General features: G+C 34.7%; 1 protein-coding gene across 1 annotated transcript in view; it reads right to left on the bottom strand.

Annotated features, from left to right (window-relative positions):
• The window catches only part of Smp_039750 (putative glycogen phosphorylase), a gene marked incomplete at its 5' end in the record, with an annotated part of 37824 nt that overhangs the window by 21784 nt on the left and 626 nt on the right, over positions 1-15414 (bottom strand). The window contains 5 exons of the mRNA XM_018790110.1: positions 2039-2194; positions 3466-3588; positions 5728-5997; positions 6097-6279; positions 10798-10899. Of these exons, the coding sequence (XP_018655486.1) occupies positions 2039-2194; positions 3466-3588; positions 5728-5997; positions 6097-6279; positions 10798-10899 (834 nt within the window). The remainder of the gene's footprint in view (positions 1-2038; positions 2195-3465; positions 3589-5727; positions 5998-6096; positions 6280-10797; positions 10900-15414) is intronic.

Genomic DNA, 15414 nt, shown 5'->3' with positions numbered 1-15414 from the left:
ATGCAGAGTCTTCTGACCACTATAAGCAACAATGCAGCCATGTTCGGGATGCGATTCTCTCCCTCGAAGTGCAAAATGTTACTTCAGGATTGGGTTGCATCGACACCTGAACTAATGATAGGGAGTGAAGTAGTTGAGCGTGCTGACAGCTTCACTTATCTTGGGAGTCTCATCAGCCCTTGTGGTCTGGTGTGTGACGAAATCTCAGCACGGATACAGAAGGCTCGTCTAGATTTCGCCAACTTGCGCCATTTATGGCGTAGGCGAGATATCCGTCTAGCAACAAAAGGACGGGTTTACTGTGCAGCAGTCCGTTCCGTCCTACTTTATGGCAGTGAAACATGGCCGATAAGAGTAGAGGACATTCGTAGGCTACTAGTATTCGATCATAGGTGTCTTCGACGCATTGCTCGTATATCCTGGGACCACCGAGTAAGTAATGCAGATGTTAGGAAACGGGTAATAGGTAAGGATGGCAAATCGATTGATGAAGTACTGAAACTTCATCAGTTGAAATGGCTGGGACATGTGTTACGTATGCCCAACCACCGACTGCCCCGACGTGCAATGCTTTATGGTGTAGGAGCAGGTTGGAAGAAAGCTAGGGGCGGCCAGACCAAAACATGGCGTAAATCCATGAAGTCGCTGACAAGTGGACTGAGCCATGCTTTCACGAGATGATAGCAACCGATGGTTAGAGACCTTGAATGACATGGCTCAAAATCGTTTGCAATGGCGAAGGTGCATACACTCTTTGTGTTCTGCCAAATTCTAATCTGAATTCTTCATGTCCGTATCCTTTTTCTCTTTCCAAATTTATTTCACTGTATTATACTCCTTCAATAACATCTTCAAACCCTTATCTTTCACATAATACTTATACTCTTACTACTTCTACCAATATGGGATTTGAATCGACAACTTCATCTCTGTGCTAATGTGGTATGGCAACTCGAACTCATATACGTACGTACGAAGTTCTACGTTGTAACTGACTGACTGACTGACTGTGGAGATTTCAGTAATTTTATAGTTGAAATCATGAGTCAATTGGAGCTAGACCACCATGGAAAACCTGGAAGCAGTGGACGGCCGTTTCGTTCTATTTTGGGGCTCCTCAGCAGTCCCACAACAGGATGAAACGGCCATCCAGTTCTTTTAGGTTTTCCATGGTGTTCTAGCTTCAATTGACTCATGATCTCAACTATACGAGGTTAACTGAAGTTAAACTGGGTATATTTTCCTTGTATACATCCTCCGAATGTAACTTATTACTTTGTTATTAAAAACAAATATTTCCTGGTTAATCAGTACTGTTTTAGTTAAACCCATATTTGTTTAGGAATCATTGAAATTTTCTTAGATATCTTCATATACGTAGTATGTTACAGACTTAAAACTGGAAGTTCATCTGGGTAATAATTTGGCGATCTTCAAATTAGATGAAGAGGTATACACCTATCACATGCAGTTTATGATACTATTTATTCAATTAAATACAGTGAATTCTAGAGTAAGAATAGATATTGTTATAGCATGACGAGCTATTAAAAAGATAAAAAAATATGAATACAATACAAAAAAGGAATTTTATGTGTACTACAAAATGTTAATAATATTTCCACGTGCATTCAGTACACAAGTTATAATAATGGAAAAGATTTGTAGATCATGGATAGCTTTGAGATGACGCTGATTTCTATGAGTTAGACAGTTTGAACAAGAATTTTTTATAAAAAATGATGCAAAACCGACATTAGATTCAAAATAAAATAGTTAACTTCACAAAACTGACATCAGTCAGACAACCAAAAAGCACTGGACAGTTGTTTCGTCCTAGCATAGGACACCTTCACAATTAGCATCGATGATCCCACCATGAATCGAACCTAAGACTTTCAAGTTCCAAGGTGAGAGTAGAAATTTCAAACCATTAATACTAATAGTTTACTTGACTAAACATAAATTTCTAAATATATGTATGATACAGCTTATTATTCAAAATACTTAAATTGATTATTAAAATTTCATTACTTACATCAATCCAATCCATACACTCAATATCAACTAGAATTCTCATTAGTTCAGGAATAGCTAATGCTGGATGTGTATCATTGATATGAATTACAACTTTATTTGGTAATTCAAATAGTTCATAAGTTGGATAAGATGATTTAAACTGATACAGTATATCCTTTTTTGGTTAAATAAAAAATAAAACAAAAGAACAATGAGAATTTTATATTAATTATTGAAACAAAAATATAAATTATATGATAAAGTTTAGACTGATATCACGAATGAAAAAATGATAGACCAACATTGAAAACCTGGAAACACTGGACGGTCATCTCATCCCAGTATAGGACTCCTCAGCAGTGAATATCCATGATCCTTCGAGCGAGACTCGAACTCAGTGCCTTCAGTCTCGCGCGTGGAGTTCAACCGTGTCTGTCGTGAGGCAGTTACTCACTGAAGACAATAGTGGACGGTCGCGTAACATCGTGGATTAGTTGAAGTTATACATCAAGATCATTAGATGTGGGCTTAGTGGTTTAGATGTTAAGCGTTCGAGCGCGAGACCTAAGTTAATGGGTCCGGATCCTACGTGCAGGATCGTGTATGTGCACTATTGAGGAGTCCCATACTAGGAAGAAAAGGCCGTCCAGTGCTTCCAGGTTTTTAATGTTGGTCTAACATTGTTCCATTTATGAAATCAATCTAAACTCAACAATCTCCACAACTCTATACTGATTATAATAAAGAAAAATATCTTTCATTATGATATAAACATAGAACCATTTCTTAGTTTATATTTTACTCAGTATGAAATTCAAAAAGTAAATGAATTGAGAATCTTTTTAAGATACAGTAATATAATTTCCTTTCAGTATTTAGTAATACGAGCGCCACTTAATTAATACGAATAAAATGGAATTATTTAACATCATAACAGAAATACATTACACACCATAGTTTCACCATATTTTTTGTATGTTTCGATATGAGTATTTACTTTTTAACTTGATATGATTTTTATATATCTTTCTCTGTTGAAAGCGACTTACACGCTAAACTAAAAGTATCCATACTATTCTCCGTCCTCCCAAAAAAAGCTCATAAAACTGTTTGAATAATTATTTATTCATTGTGCTTAATCAAATGGTGGTTGAAAGTAGTCGGCAGAAAACCTTGGACCTAGGTTTTATGCACGGGATGTCAAGTCACCTAGAATAGTGACTACATCGAGGCTTGATCGATGGGATTCGATCTGCACTAAGAAGGACCTGACATACATAGCACTGATCACTACCTAGTGATCAATCAATTGTAAATTGTGTTTGATGCTGATGTTAAGGTGATCAACTGTTTAAATCGATTAGTCACAGTTATTGTTGAGGGGCTAAAGTATATATATATAACCACAGATGAAATCATTGATGTTAGATAAACATTTCAGCTTACTTGCAATGTAGCGGATACAAGAAAGTATTCCTGTTTTAATTGCAATTCTTTACCTTCAAATGCACTTTCAATTGGATAAAGAACACGAGAAATATTCTCAGCTTCATTACGGCCAAGTATAGCCTGATTATTAGATATTTAAAAAAAGAAGTATCACATTGGATATACTAGTTTGATTTAAATTAGGCTTTATCATTGCAAACACATTGTGGATTAAGGATTTTATGAGAATTAAATACATGACGAAATGTGTTATTTACCAGGGATAAAAAACAATAAAACAGAGCAAGCCGACATTAACAAAGCTATACACGAATTTACGCTGTTTTCTGCATATTCATTGTGGCAAAACAATCTACTGTTCAATATGTTACATTGGTGCCACAAAAATGGATGCTAACGAAGTATTTTGATTGGCTGCATAGACAATGAAGAAAAACATAAAAGTTACGAGCGAATGTGAACAGCTCCTCCTTCACCGTGGATACATTCATTTGTAAATATAAAAGTGAGGGAAAACAAAGAGGGGTTGTGCCACTTAGTAGTAAAATGATAATTTCAACAGTACAGAATCTGTTTACAGAAATTGAAGTAGCCTATTTCAAAGTAATAACTAATTACCATACAATGTATTTAGCTTTGACAAGCGAAAATATTCAAAAGTTTAAACTGTTCTCTTATTCGAAAAATGGTTTATTAAGTTAAAAATAAAGATTTGTAACGTATACTTGTAGAACTTAGTCATTTAAACGTTGTATTACACATACCCAACTACCGCCTACCTTGATGAACGATGTTATCTGATGTATACGTTGGTTAAAAGTCAAGGGCGACTTAACCAAGACGTGGTATTATTCGATGAAATCCGTGTCAATTAGAGTAGGTCAAGTAGGTAAGTGATTTCCAACTGATTGGATTCCGCGAAATTTTCTTAACCAAAGGTTAGGGACTTTGGGTAATATAGCTCAGAATCTTTTCCAATGCAGCCCATGCATTCACTTTTCGTCTTTCCTTAAATTTTGACTTTCTAAATCATATAGTTTTTTTGTTCCACAACCCCAAATATTATTCTCGAACCATGTCTGTAATTCCCTATTCTTTTCTACTACCACTGATGCTGATACTACTTCTACTACTCTGAGACCTTGCAGTGCCAATTCGGAGTGGCAACGTGAACTGATGCATATATGTACCACATTCTACGTTGCGTACAACTCAGTGATTTAAATGCCGTTATAAGGCAGATCTTAATATTAGAATTCAGAATTACACTTTTTAAAGACACATGTTTGACGGGTCAGTGCTTCAAATAATTTAGCAAACTAAGAGACTTGTCTGTTTTGTTTGCTTTATTTGATATATGCTAACAACAGGCCTAAAACTGAACTCAGTAACTGTATGGTAATCGTAAACATACCATCCAATTAAAATATTACTAAACTACGTAAGATAAGCATAAATAAACTCCATATTTTTGCCATTATAATACAATAATTATGAACTTATAACTGTAGAGTCAGTCCGTCAGTCAACCTGATGATGAAGTTATTATGAAAATAACCCTTCCCTCTAATATTCTTTGTTTAAATAAATTAAGTGTTACTTTTTTCTTTCATTCCTAAATAATCAGTATACTAATCTAATGGTGTAGTTACTTGAAACCAGAATAATTTTACTGCTAACACGGTGTAACAAAATGGATTCGCAAAAATTTAAACCACGCGACTATTAAATAAGCAAATTGTTCTGAAAGAGGTAGTAACCAAAATATGCTAATAACGGTAAAATGAAATAGTTCAAAAAATAATTAGTTAATTACATGAACCAAAACTATTAGTGTACAATAAATTTATAGTTTTATATCACGGACTGAATTTAACTACATGACCGCTGAAAACAAGGAGGAAGTGAACATTTATTTCGTCCTAGTACCGAACTCCTCAGTAACGTCCACTTACGATCTTACTAAGGCTGGAATTTGGAATTTCCGGGCCTTATGATAAAGGAATTACCTTTGGACTAATGAATTGATATCTAATCGTTGACATCTTCCATTTCAGAAAAGTTACGTCATTGTAAGACCATCATCCATCGTTATTGTATATGACATTATTAATTCCGATAATTGTTGAGCCTTATCGGTCAAAACTGTCCCCCAGAATTTCAGCAATCTATTCAGGAGTTAGCCACTAATGAGCAGTGAATTTCTGTAAAGTCATAAAATGTAAACAACAAATCCAAGATGTTATTTCGGTAACTTACATTGATATAATCATTGTTATGAATAATTTTCGTATCAAAGTATTTCCTGCCCTTAGCGGCCCATAATCTAAGCGTATTACATGTCTGGTTACGATATCCAGGTATAGGAACTTCATAAGGTAGGGCACATATTGTTTCGGTGTCAATCCATTTACATTGATCCAAATGATTACGTATAACTCTACCGTAAAATTGAACTATGCGAGTGGATTCAGGGCGTTCTTTCTCCCAGGGATTACCATAAAGTAACCATTCATCCGGTTCTTCAACCTATAATTTTAAAAGTGGGCCAATCGATTACGTTTTAGAATATAACAAGATATTTCAAAAAGAAGTTTAAGAAATAGGTTTACTTTTAAAATTTTTTACCTGCCATCCATCCTTTATCATCTGATGAAAAGCGCCATTTTCATAACGTATACCATATCCATAAGCTGGTAAACCGATTGTAGCCATTGAGTCAAGAAAACATGCAGCCAGTCGACCCAAACCACCATTGCCAAGTCCTGCATCGCATTCCATTTCTTCTAATTCTTCAATATCCAGACCAAGCTAGAATAAATGAGCGATCATTACTGAAATAAAAAGTCATTGAATTTTCGCGCAGTAGTTACCATTAGGGTAAAAAAGTGCTCATATTTGATGTACCATATTACGAAAGTACAGATGCTAAAACATTGAAATGTTCTTCGTCATCGAGCACTTCAGTTGCTTCATGTACACACTTTGCTATCATACAAAGAACTCACTACTGTTGAATTCCTAACAGGATTCATTTAAAAATCAGCTTCGTAATGATTTGATAAACATGCAAAATGACTATACAAATAATTAGATTGTAAGGCACTGAATGAATATAAACGTTTCTGCTATTTACCTCACATCAGAAAAACAGGATCGAGATTACTATTAATGGTAATATTTGTTATTAAGTTAGTGGAATCAGTTAACATGTAGTTTTTATGGATAATTGAAAGTTGGACGTCCAATACTTGTGCGCTGGATTCGAGTTCCACCTGAGGGATCGTGAATGCGCACTACTGAGGAGTTCCATACTAGAACGAAACGGCCGTGCAGTGCTTCCATTCATGATATCATTCTAAAATTGTGCCATACTTTACTGACAACCAAGAGGAGTTCAGATAACGAAGACTTTAGTTTGCGATTGCATGGTTAGGTTGGTGATACAAATATCAAAAAACGATTATTATAGTGATTCATGAAATAAAGTGTGCTCTATCTTCATGTTGTGATTCTATCTTGCATACTGTACGCATTATCTGTAATTTTTACGTTTATGTGCTAAGCACCAAAGATTAAAAAATTCAGAACCAAAAGCAAATGCCGAAAATGGATAAATCTACTCCCTTGAAACAAAGTGGAAAATAGAGATCGGTTACGCACCCATTTAGCTAAAACCGTGTACGTTAGAATAATTACCAAACATCGAAACTTTTAACTACTCGTAAGTAGGCACTCTGATCATCCATAAAAAGTGAGACTTTGTGAGCAAATCAGATGCTCAGCTTATTGTTAGCCATATCAACTAACATGTGACACATAAGCTTACTTAATTAAACTAGCGTATGCATATTCAACAACACCAGTGCCAAATTCAACATTGACCAAATAAACGACAAACTAGAAATGATGCTAAACCTGTCTGTCTAAGAATATATATTTCTAGATCAACTCTAAACAGTTACAAACATGATTTCCGACATCAAAAGTCGAGTAATTTGAGAACACTGAATACAGCAAGTTGGAGAGTGTGTTTAGCTAGCTTTCTGTTATAAATGTAATAAAATTATTTACAATATAAAGACCTGGATCTTCTAGTTGTTAGTGTTATGAACTGAGATTGATCAGTTTCTTTTGTTACACGTTACAGCTGAGTGCCTTGATAGGTACTGGGTTCGAGTCCCGGTATGAACATCAACACGGATTCAAGCAGACCCAGCTGACGTATCTCAGACAGTACAAAACGTGCATTCTGAGTTCCATTGTTAGCTACTGTCGAAACTTTGTTTTAATATGATATTACAATCTAAAAAGATATAACAAAGTTTATGATGGATATTTTTATTATCTCATTTAGTGACAGTCTTTACGTTTCCTGTGAGGTACTTTCATTTGCAGCAATACTCCCTTCTTAGTTTTTTTCATTATGAGTCGAGATTTTTGAGATATTGATATATTTGGGTGAAGTACTTTCAATGAAAATTTTTTTCAACACCACTAACTTGATTGTTCTTTTTTCTTAACTAAACAATATCGCTACATAAGCTTAAGTATACAAACATAGTTTGCTGAACCGATCAGCAATTCATTACATTGAAATTATTCCCCAGTGAACATAGCATTACATAATAAACAATTTTACTCAAATAACAAGTGATTGAATCTCATGTGAGATAGAAAGTGAATTTTAGGAACTTATTCTGATGTCTAATTGATAAGTAGTATCTGTGAGAACAGTTATTGATATATAATAGTCCTATTACAATGGGCAAAATAAATCATACATTGTGATTATATGAGACAATGCTAATGATGATTATAGTAATAGTCATAATAATAAAAACAAATAAACAATAATAACTTCGTATGAAGATAATATATGATAGGAGAAATGTTTCCAGGATAGTTATGATGACAATGATAAAAAAATCATAAAAATTGAAAAAGATGGACATGAAATTAAGAATGGTACAGTGTAGAAATGAACAAGAGAGATGACTAGATGTCCGGATCCATGGCCATAATGAACAAGGTGGATGAATACACCGCTTCTAGTAATCTTCGGTAATTTTTCTGGAAGCAAACCCTACAACTTCATTCATGTGTAGGAGGAGTAATCTTACTCATACTAGGAGATTTTTCGAGACTCGATATAAGGCAACAAAGGTTTCTTCTATTTTGATATGGTGATCACCATACCCTAAGTGACAAAGAAAGGCAGTATTAATAGATTTGTTGTCTCATTCCCCATACCATGCTGGTACATAGTTATGAGAGCTCAGGAATTAGTCTTTTGACTGTTGTCTTAGATAATGTCGCGGATCGATTGAAGTTAGACATTAACACCGTTGAATGACAACTAAGTGGTCTAGTGGTCAGGCGTTCACGAGCGAAAACTACGGTCCTGTGTTCGAGTCTCACGTGAAAGACTGTGGATGAGGACTGCTGAGGAGTTCCGTAGCAGAACGAGACAACTGTCCAATGCTTCCAAGTTTTCGATGATGATCTAACCTTAATCGACTCACGAATTCAACTTTTAAATTACTACAACCTCCACGAAACCCCATTTCTGATTTATTTTTGTTTATGGCGATCCGGTAGTGTTTTGCTTCTTCCGACCTCAATCAATAATATGTCTAACTTGAAAATCACTAAATGTATTAATTTCTCTTCAAAAACAAAAAAGCGAACGATTGTTTGCAGTGTATACTAATTTCTCTTTCTTTGAAAAATGTCACTTCACTTCAGTTCAATAACAACAGTGCTGATCCTATTAAACTTGTTTGACTTTTTTGTTGTAAATGCCTCATTCGTACATAAATAACACATAGAATCAGTTTTTGGTTTTCCTACCCATCTGATAGATAATTTTATATGAAACAGACCTTTGTGTCAAAGACTTAAACATATAATAAATTAGATTATTTTTAGACGTATACACTACACACTAATCTACGGTCACATTTATCAACACATATTTATTTAAAAAGACCTATGGTAAAATTGTACGTGCTTATAATACATTTCCAATAAGTAGTGTGTAAGAAATCGATTAACATGAATATTGATCTTATTAATTCGTAAAACTGACAAAAAGGATGAATGAAACCCAGTAAGCATTGGACAACTGCTTCTTGTGTGACTAGTTATACCACTGAGTAAATTGTTCATAATTCAACTATCCATATTTACCAGTTTCAGCAAATCCGCGTTATAAACTGACCATCACTCACAATTATTTTCAGGTACATTTAGATTGAAAGCTTAAGCTACTAAAAGTTTGATTTTGAATATCAATAAAACTACAGGAACAGTTGACTTCATCAGACATACGATTACGAAGTATGACCAGGATGTCGTGATTACTACCGATTAAAGAGAATCTAGAAGTGTGACATGATTGTACTTTGTTTTTGAAGTTTACAGAGATTTTTGACTACTTCAAGATGGGTTTCAAAAGTTTCAGTAAAAAGTCATGACTGATGGAGTTCAGACATATCATGTGTGTGACAAATACCACCAATGACATTAAATGCTCGATGTGTTGTTTCACGAAATGATCAAAATTGAAAATGTAGGTCACTTGTTCCTGATTAAGCACTAAGCGATCTATAGGCCAAAACCCGCCCTGGCACCTGAATGTCTTGAACTCGATTCCTGGTAAAGTTGTGTGGAGGCGATGTTGTGAAGTTGCGTATAAGAATCACAAAGCTGTCTAAGGCTTCTTAGTTTCTAATAATAATCCAACCGATGTCAATCTGAGAAGATTTTCTACAAATTATACTAACCTCCACAAATCCTTCAGCTCAAACACGCATTGTACTTTGCACTATATTGAAACAGTTAGGTGGTTCAACCTCAAGAAAAATGGGCATACAAAATAACTGTCCCGGCAAAACTAACCAACGACAGAAAAACAACATTCACGTACATAAGTTTCCGAACTTTCGTAGTTGAAGTCATCTGAAATGTGTAGTGAAGACTTAAGTAGAATTGTTATAAGAATGCTATTGTAGGCATTCTGCATACAACTTTTCACTTAAGGGATCAAAATTAAGACTAATCCGAATATTCTGTTTATGTTATGTTCAATTACACTAGCTATTTCATTCTTAAAAGTAGATTCTCTTGAGGCAAGTTAGTACGAAATGCCTAATTATTTTAAGGATATGCATTATTGCAATCAGGATCCAATTAAGGTTTCAATTGTAGGTGTACACTATAGAATACGTCTAGAGTTTCGCTGGCACCTGGATATCAAAACCCAAAGCATTCTGGTAGTGAATTTACTTGCGTGAAATAATTCATGTTTTTATGCTTGTTACTCACTTGATACATTGCTTCATCCAGAGCTTCTGTTGCGTCTACGTTAAGCATTGTATTCTTAAGTGTACGACCCATGAAAAATTCCATGGATAAAAAGCAGACCATCTAAAATATAAAATTTGATTATAATTTTTTTAGTACGGGTCCACAAATTTAAGAATTTCCCCAAATCCCTTTCTCCATATATATATATATATATATATATATATATATATATATGTATATAGGTGTCTACAAAAGAACTAATTAACATGACCAGTGACAAAAAACTATATGTTATATCCTAGTGAAGACATAAGTACGGGTAACTCTTGGGACCTATTAATGGACCATTTTTTATATATTCTTATTGTTTAACTATTGAATAATTAGATTGTGTATATCTATATTCATCTTATTATAAGCTTCATTTTGACCTATAGACTATTATGATACGATTTACTGCCCGTAAATTATATTCAGTTTATTGATGACTGTCTCCCACGTTCACAGACACATTTGGCTTGATCTTGTACAAATATTATTCCCTACTTTATGGCGTGATGCGGTCTGTCTGTCTAGTATATAAACCAAGTATGCTTGAAATAAAGGATTCGCATAGCAGAAGCTGTAATTGGTGTTCTGGACTCAAGTGAAAGGGCTAGGAGGATAAAGGACCAATAAGAAAGTTAGGCTGCTCATACCGGTCGAAAGTCATTGATTTGACACAGTGCTAAAATTGGAAAAGTCGAATTTTGATTGGTGAATAAACCACGTAATAAAAGCAGGATATAAAATCACAACAAATTGGCGACGGCCTTTCTCATCATAGTTGTGATTTAAAAGCAACATTTTTCTGATTATTCTTGCCGACTGACTTTTAGAAAGTAAACCTGTACATGCCCCATTTATTTTGAGAATTACAGTTTGTCTTTTTAAAAATATTATAAAATGGCTAGAAATACTTTCAGCTCTTCGTTTACTCACTTTCCTTTTGCTTTTATTAACCGAATACATCAATCAGAAGGTTATAAAACTAAATCATTATTGAAGATACTAATCTATAAAAGGAATTTACAAAATAAAGCACTTCATTGCATTTGTTAGTATACAACTTGAAATATAAGTTCTGAATTCTGATCTCAGTTACAAAAAAGACCAACACATAATACCAAGCAACAATAGGTTATCTATCACAAGAGCTTATTTACCAACAGAAGCTATTCATTTTAGTCCATAGATCCAAACAAAAACTAATCTCATTTTCATGAGTCCAATTCTATGAAAACATTTAAAATACTTTCACATGTCAGAAACTAGTTAACCGTTCTTTCAGTTCTACTGATAGATCAGTCCATAAATTTATTAGAAAAGGATGATACAATCCTAGGTTAAAGTGTTTATTATTGAGAATTACTAAACATTCAAAGCGATAGATAAGGCTATCCCTGACTACAGCTAAAATGCATCCAAAAAAGAGTTTCGGATTTTTATTAGATTCACAGTTGTATATACTGTCAGTTACTTCACTTGTTTCATCAAGGCCATAAATTTGGAGATGCGTACAATGAAATTAATAAAGAGTCCTGTTCTATATTGACTCTGTGTTGACCTTGACAAAATTATTCCGTTTTTACAAACTGAACTGATAAAAAAATGTGTAGTTATCTAGATTATACTATTTTTCACACTCATTTTGTAAAATATACATTTGTTACTGAACTAGCACATCAATACTAACTTCCTGTACCAGCTATAATTTACTGATTGTATCCACATGATCACATTGTTCTTCGAATGATGAGAAACGTTTAATTGTACAAGTTAAAAACCTATGAATACACTAATACTAAAATATGGACATTTTTCATAACGTATGTGAACGGTCAAACTGTATTTCTTCCATAGTAACTCAAAACTGTTAATATCCCAGTCACAGAAAATTATTCAGCATGTATAATTTCGTAGCAAAACATTGTATTCTTAGATTAGGCCTGACTATATCTCAATGGCTATATGTAATTCCTTAACTTGTAACTCGTGCAACATTATCAAAATTTCAAAGTTTCTCAGACATCCTTGACCTACATAAATCGCTTAAATAATGAGAAAATAACAACCAAAAATTAGAATACACAAACCCCTCGATAGGAAATGTAACTTGTCTGCATGCATGTAAAAATTCCTAAATAATTATAGATGAATATTAGCATTATTGTAAAGAGTATCTAGTAAGTTATCGTAAGCTTATGAGCTGGGATAAATGTGAGTTGATCCAAGTTTCCACACCCTGGATTAGCTTAGTCGAAGATTAACAGGATGAAAAACAGAATAGAGAAAACAAGTTTCACTGCAGCGAAAACTAAACACAAATATTTAGTTTAAAAGGGACAAATAAAATTGAATAATGAAGTGTCAAATGACAATGAACTTGCAATTTATAAGAAGGCAAAGAATGAATGTAGCTGTAATATTGACGTTTATGCGGCCCCACATTACTAGTCTTTAATCACAGGTCGTCAAACAGATTTTAACTGGGAAGTATACTGTCAATGAGACGGCCCAGATCAATAGTCAGTGACACAATGAACTGATATTGTCTCAATCTTCCCACCTCTAGAGTTTTTCAGACCTAGTTAGGATCTTGGCGAGGATTTAGAAAGCCCGCTTGTATTTTGCCGATTTACATTACTTCTGATGTAGGTGAGATGCCCGTCTGCCAAATAAAGGGCTAGCATAGTGAGATCAAGACCACTCCGTAATACTTTGAGGCTGTAAAACACGGGCTGTGAAAGTAGAGAATATGCATGCAAGTTCTTGAGGCATTGCTCGCAATTATAGTAACAAATGAAAATAGCGAATCGGTTGGTGGGGTCATGATCATTCGTCAACAGAGATGGTCCGAACATGTATTACATATGAGCAACAATCGCCTGCCTCGAAGGGCGGTCTTAGCTGGTGTGAGTAATTTAGTTAGTAGCTAGTAGTGTCTAAAAGTGTTCCATGAGTATGTGAGTTCACTAAACGTTGGCAGAGTCATGTTAGTAGATCCAGAAGACTTGGCTGGGATCAGTGCGATCCGTTGTTGGTGTTTGTGTGACATGATTGGAAATCGGCCAAGATGGTGCAGACACATCCACTAGTTACCTGTCTTTAGACCTTGAATTCAAGTATTCCTGAATAAATGTTTCTTTATTTTTACTTTTGGAACCATGTGCTTAACTTTTAGTCTTTCATATCATCAATCCTGCCATACTATTTAGATTCCCTAGCTACTCTTTTTAGTAATTTCATCTTAGCATGCTTATGTTCTGTGACAAATTGGACCAAGGTATATGTGATTGGCTAACTAAAATACTATATTTTAGAATCATGAAGTGAAACAAAGTAAACTGCTGTGAGGTACACTCGTCTCTTTATAACAAAAGATATATTGCCTGCACTATATCCAGAAATCGAATGTTAGTGGTAAAAAACTTTTAAAGATGAGATCACTTACATTTCTATTTGAGTTTTAGTATGTATTAATCGCAGAAATACGTTCAAGGTACTGGTTTAGACGCATTGCATAAGGTCATTTCAAAGTATATACGCTTCATATCTGGTATATTATTAAAAACTTTCATTTCTTTAACATAACTGCTAGGCAAGTTTGTGCCCTAAGCATACTTTAATTTAAATGGATAATCTCCGAGAGGAAAACTAATCATTGCCAGTTTGTGTGAGCGCCCTTACCCGTCGTCCGGTCTTATAAGGATCTTGGGGTGACAGTGAGTCATGATCTTAAGGGGTTTAGAACCCTATGGGCTTTAAGACAGACATTCAATAAGTTAGATACAACCATGTTCACCACAGTATACACAACCTAAGTGAGAACTCAACTTGAGAGTTGCGTTCTGGCTGCAAGCCCCTGTTTAAAAGTTGACTCGGATATCCCGGAAAAAGTACCAAGGGCAGCTATCCATGCAATTCGAGAACTCTGGGGTTTATCATATAAAGAGCGGCCTGAAAAGCTAGACCTCTTTACTCTGTCCTATCTCAGATTAAGAGATGATCTGATTTCCATGTGTAAAATACTAAAAAATGATTTCGGACTTAATATATCCCCTCTTTTTGTTCCCACTAGATCGGAACATCTCAGAGGAAATAGCAGGCAAGCAAAAAAGCCAAGAACAAACAAAATACCCGTAGCATACAGGTTTTCACACTCAGTCATCAATACTTGGAACCTGTCACCTTCAAATGACTGATTCAAGAGAAGACTAGACACTCACAGAAGCATACTAGAAGAGGAATAACATAGACTATAGGCCTTCTGTCCTTACTACACAAATTTGAATCTGAAAGGCTAAGTGAATTATAGGGATACTATTTACAACAGTGTGTTTAGTTATAACTTTAAATTAAGGCTTCTCTTTTATAAGGATCTAGGAAAGAGGAAGCTAGATGTATTTGAGGTGGATGTAGTGTTTATTGTTTATTGACCACAAATGTGTATCTGCTTACCTAAATTTGGTGTTGAAATACAAATCCCACTCCCAATGCTGGTAAGTTGCACTTGTTAACACACTGAATATGAGTAACGAGGAAATATAGGCATTGCAGCTGTAACTTCTGTGGCCATTTGGTGGGAATGTTTGG

Source organism: Schistosoma mansoni, chromosome W (genome assembly GCF_000237925.1).
Source record: "Schistosoma mansoni strain Puerto Rico chromosome W, complete genome".
Classification (NCBI taxonomy): Eukaryota; Metazoa; Platyhelminthes; class Trematoda; order Strigeidida; family Schistosomatidae; genus Schistosoma; species Schistosoma mansoni.
This window is presented reverse-complemented; position numbering and strand designations above follow the sequence as displayed.